Genomic DNA, 3,721 nt, shown 5'->3' with positions numbered 1-3,721 from the left:
GAGTTGTCAAGATTTCACAAACGACACCTCGATTTCTTATTAGGTTGGAGCCGTCGTGCTATGGTTTACCCCTTGTCGGAGTGCTACTGTGACAACCCGGAATTTTATTATGTATATACCTATTTACAAATTTGCTTATATATATATATATAGAGGCATTCTCAGGTGCGGACGTCCACACCGTTTTACGTGCGAATTTCCGTCCGTTCGACACCGTACGGCGCCGCGCGAGGGCGCACCTCCACCCCAGCGGACTCCAGCAGCTTCCCCAACCACTTTTCATCCCCGGTGACTCCGCCGAATTCCAATTTTCTAGCGAGATCGACTTTATTTGAAGTTTTGGGTGATCTCGCCGGAAAACTGGAAAAGAATGGACTCGCCGGGAAGAGAAAGTGACCGGGGACGCTGCTGGAGGCCGCTGGGGTGGAGGCGCGCCGTCATCGAAGTCGTACGGTGGCAAACGGAGGGACGTCCGCACTTTAAGGGCTATGCATACATCCTCTTTAGAACGCCGTCGTATATATATATAAATCCTTAAATTCTTAAAGTAAGGAGGTCGTCTTTAGATCCTCCCTCTATATCAAACTATACAGGTGGTCTACCTTCAGGCATGTAGCAGTTCACCACCTGTATCCAGTATCACATAGTAAACATTAAAGCATACATTCTCTTTTATTAGAATAATAACTTACTCTATAGACAGGTCCAAATCCTCCCTCTCCAAGCTTATTAGGTCCATCAAAGTCATTTGTAGCTGTCTTTAGTTCCGTATAACTAAAAGTAAGTGGTCCAACATCTATCCCATACAGCTCTGCAAATTTAACATAACACACTGTTAGGTCTGTAAGCCCAACTTCAGCCAGTCAGTTAGCCTTTTCCATAACCACCCCCCCCCCCCCCAAAGTGTACCATCAAGTATTCATCTTCTGATTAGGCACACTGTTTCTGATATACAGAGAGTTTGCAATAGAAAAAATGACAAAACAAAAAAAGTTGAACTGCGTAGTGATATAGAACAATGGATTCACTAAAACCAAATGATGCAGCAGATGGACAGAAATTGAAAGTGAACAAGGACAAAACGAAAATAAGATAATTGATGAAATGTTAAAGATAAACATAAAACTAAATGAACTTATGAATATCTTAGAGCTTCATATCACAAACTATTACTAAATCAATAGTAAGTTCATAGATTCTAGTGCTAAATAAAAACGAATATATTGAACTTAATTTATGAGCTTCCATCTATAACTAACACATATTCAATTGCAATTGCCACAGACTAATGAGAGACTTGGTTGAACAAGAAAAGAAGCAGCAGTTTACCTTCGTCATCATCGGGGTTAGACCTTTTTCTTCTTTGAACAAGATAAAAAACCACAAACAACAAAACCAAAAGTACTCCACCACCAACGACAATCCCCACAATCAGCCCAGTCCTATTCTTCTTACTAGTCGGAAGGTTGTTACTGACAGTAGGTATGAAATCTGTACAAAATTTCTGTTAGTTAATTAGTTGGAAACCACTTTTGAAAACATCTGAACTACATCTCAAATTTCCAGATTGTATTACCAGGTGTAGCACTGATGGCTGCAATAGCAGGTCCATAAGTACCCCGCGCAGGTACACAGCAAGTCCCCTTTCCAGCCCAAAAGAGATGGATTTCAAGGTGGTTCTCCGAAACATGAGCCGTGTATGTCTTCTGAACAGCTTTAAAAGACGACATGCCTGCCTCCTTTAGTATATCAAAATCCTTTGATACTAGAAGGCCCTGAAAAGTAATAAGGAAGAGATTAAGCATGCGTAGTATGACTGTATGAGACAGTAGATTGATGCTTGATTCACTACAGTATAGCCTAGAGATCGGCATATTTAAGATATGAAATGATAATGAATTAATCGAGGTTTCAGAAATTAATTGAGATGAAGAAGGTAGTGAAAAATTTATTGCTGTGGTAACTTACTAAACTTAGGCTAAGGAAGACATGTCTGATCATTATAGGCGATAGATTGGAGTGAAGACCATATCAAGCAACAGCTTGAGTAGTTGAGTGGTGATTATATGTCTATTCAGATACTTTTGGATCTACTCCATATATCCACCAGATTTTAAGATGAAGAAATAATTGATAAACCTGTTATAGACACCTGAACTAATCTATTCAATTCAAATATTTGATATACCAAGAGAACCCCAAGTCAACTTTACTAATTCCAAGGAAAAGTTATCATAAGAGCTCATAACATGGTTTTACTTTAATATATGAAAGAAAAGTTTAAGATGATAGTCATGACAGACCTGGATATAAATATCAAAAAGACGTCTCCCAAGAAATTCCCCAGTAGCAGAAGCCAAAATGACATGTTCTGCAAACTTGAGGTTCACAGTGTAGTTACCATTCTCAAGCCCCAAGCCAAAGTATCTTATTGATGAAGCAGAGAGTCTTGCAGTCTGAAAAAGCACAGAATCAAAGGTATTTGTGAACTGCGATGAGGAGAAACTTGTATACTGAGGATTGGTGCTCCCAGTGAAATATCCGACATTGCTAACTCCCCATCTGCTAGTGCCAGTAACAAAATATGAAGCTGGTCCAAGGAACTCATTTTCCTTCTCATACACAATCCCATCAGAGGAAGACTTAATCTCAGGTCCGCCGCAGTTAATCCCAAAGTTATAATCTGCAGAAAGATATAAGAGGTACATTTCAGAGAATGGTCAGAAAGGCATTTTAACTTACAGTAACAATCATTAAGGCTTCAACCATACTTACAGATTCCAGGGCCACGACTGCAAGGAAAGTTTCTTTGAAGGCAAGCCAACCCTGAAGGAAGACCACTGAAATAAACAAACAAGTAAACACTCCAAATGAGTAAGGCAGTTAATTTCTAGGTAGAAAGAAATGACCAGATTCTCAGGCTCCCAGGTATCTCACCATTAATGTGAAATGTGCGCTCTATAACTAGTCCAAAAGGAAAAGAAATATTATTTAGAGCTATGAGTCATAGCCTATGAGTTCTTGACTAAAATAATTAGGGCCAATTACATATAAGTCCACTTTGAGACATTTTTTCCCACATAGATCCACCCCAACATTTTTACCCACATAAGTCCACCCAAGTCTAAATAAAGTTTTGTATTAAGTATTAAAGTTCAACATAATTATAGACCGCCATCCAACAAAAAAAATTAGATTTTCTCCTTTATATTTACAAGAATGCCACTAGTATAAAAAGTCAACAACCACTCATTTCGGAACAGTCTCCGGCGGACCTCCGGCGAGATTTCCGGCGGACCTCCGACGAGATTCCGGCCGACCTCCGGCGAGATTTCCGACCAACCTCCGACGAGGTTTCCGGCCGACCTCCGACGATGACAAAAATTACTACTACCAGCTAAAAAAGCTACTACCACCAGCTATAAAAGCTACTACCAACGCCTAACAAGCTACTACAAGTTCGCGTCTCGNNGAATTAACACCACTCGAGNGTTCGAAGCTACTACCACCAGCGACAAAAGCTACTACCACCAGCTACAAAAGCTACTACCACCGCCTACAAAAGCTACTATTGTGAGGTTTCCAATGAACACAAAAGCTACTACCACCAGCCACAAAAACTACTACCACCGCCTACAAAAGCTACTACTGTGAGGTTTCCGACGAACACAAAAACTACTACCACCAGCCACAAAAGCTACTACCACCGCCTACAAAAGCT

The 3,721-nt window shown here is 40.3% G+C and overlaps 1 protein-coding gene across 1 annotated transcript in view; it reads right to left on the bottom strand.

Annotated features, from left to right (window-relative positions):
• The window catches only part of LOC101305314 (probable LRR receptor-like serine/threonine-protein kinase At1g56130-like), a 12,480-nt gene that overhangs the window by 3,599 nt on the left and 5,160 nt on the right, over nucleotides 1-3,721 (bottom strand). The window contains exons 16-20 of the mRNA XM_004289268.1: nucleotides 2,776-2,840; nucleotides 2,304-2,683; nucleotides 1,577-1,775; nucleotides 1,330-1,491; nucleotides 693-811 (exon numbers count right to left, since the gene is read on the bottom strand). Coding sequence (XP_004289316.1) covers nucleotides 693-811; nucleotides 1,330-1,491; nucleotides 1,577-1,775; nucleotides 2,304-2,683; nucleotides 2,776-2,840 — 925 coding nt within the window. The remainder of the gene's footprint in view (nucleotides 1-692; nucleotides 812-1,329; nucleotides 1,492-1,576; nucleotides 1,776-2,303; nucleotides 2,684-2,775; nucleotides 2,841-3,721) is intronic.

Source organism: Fragaria vesca, linkage group LG1, assembly GCF_000184155.1.
Source record: "Fragaria vesca subsp. vesca linkage group LG1, FraVesHawaii_1.0, whole genome shotgun sequence".
NCBI lineage: Eukaryota > Viridiplantae > Streptophyta > Magnoliopsida > Rosales > Rosaceae > Fragaria > Fragaria vesca.
This window is presented reverse-complemented; position numbering and strand designations above follow the sequence as displayed.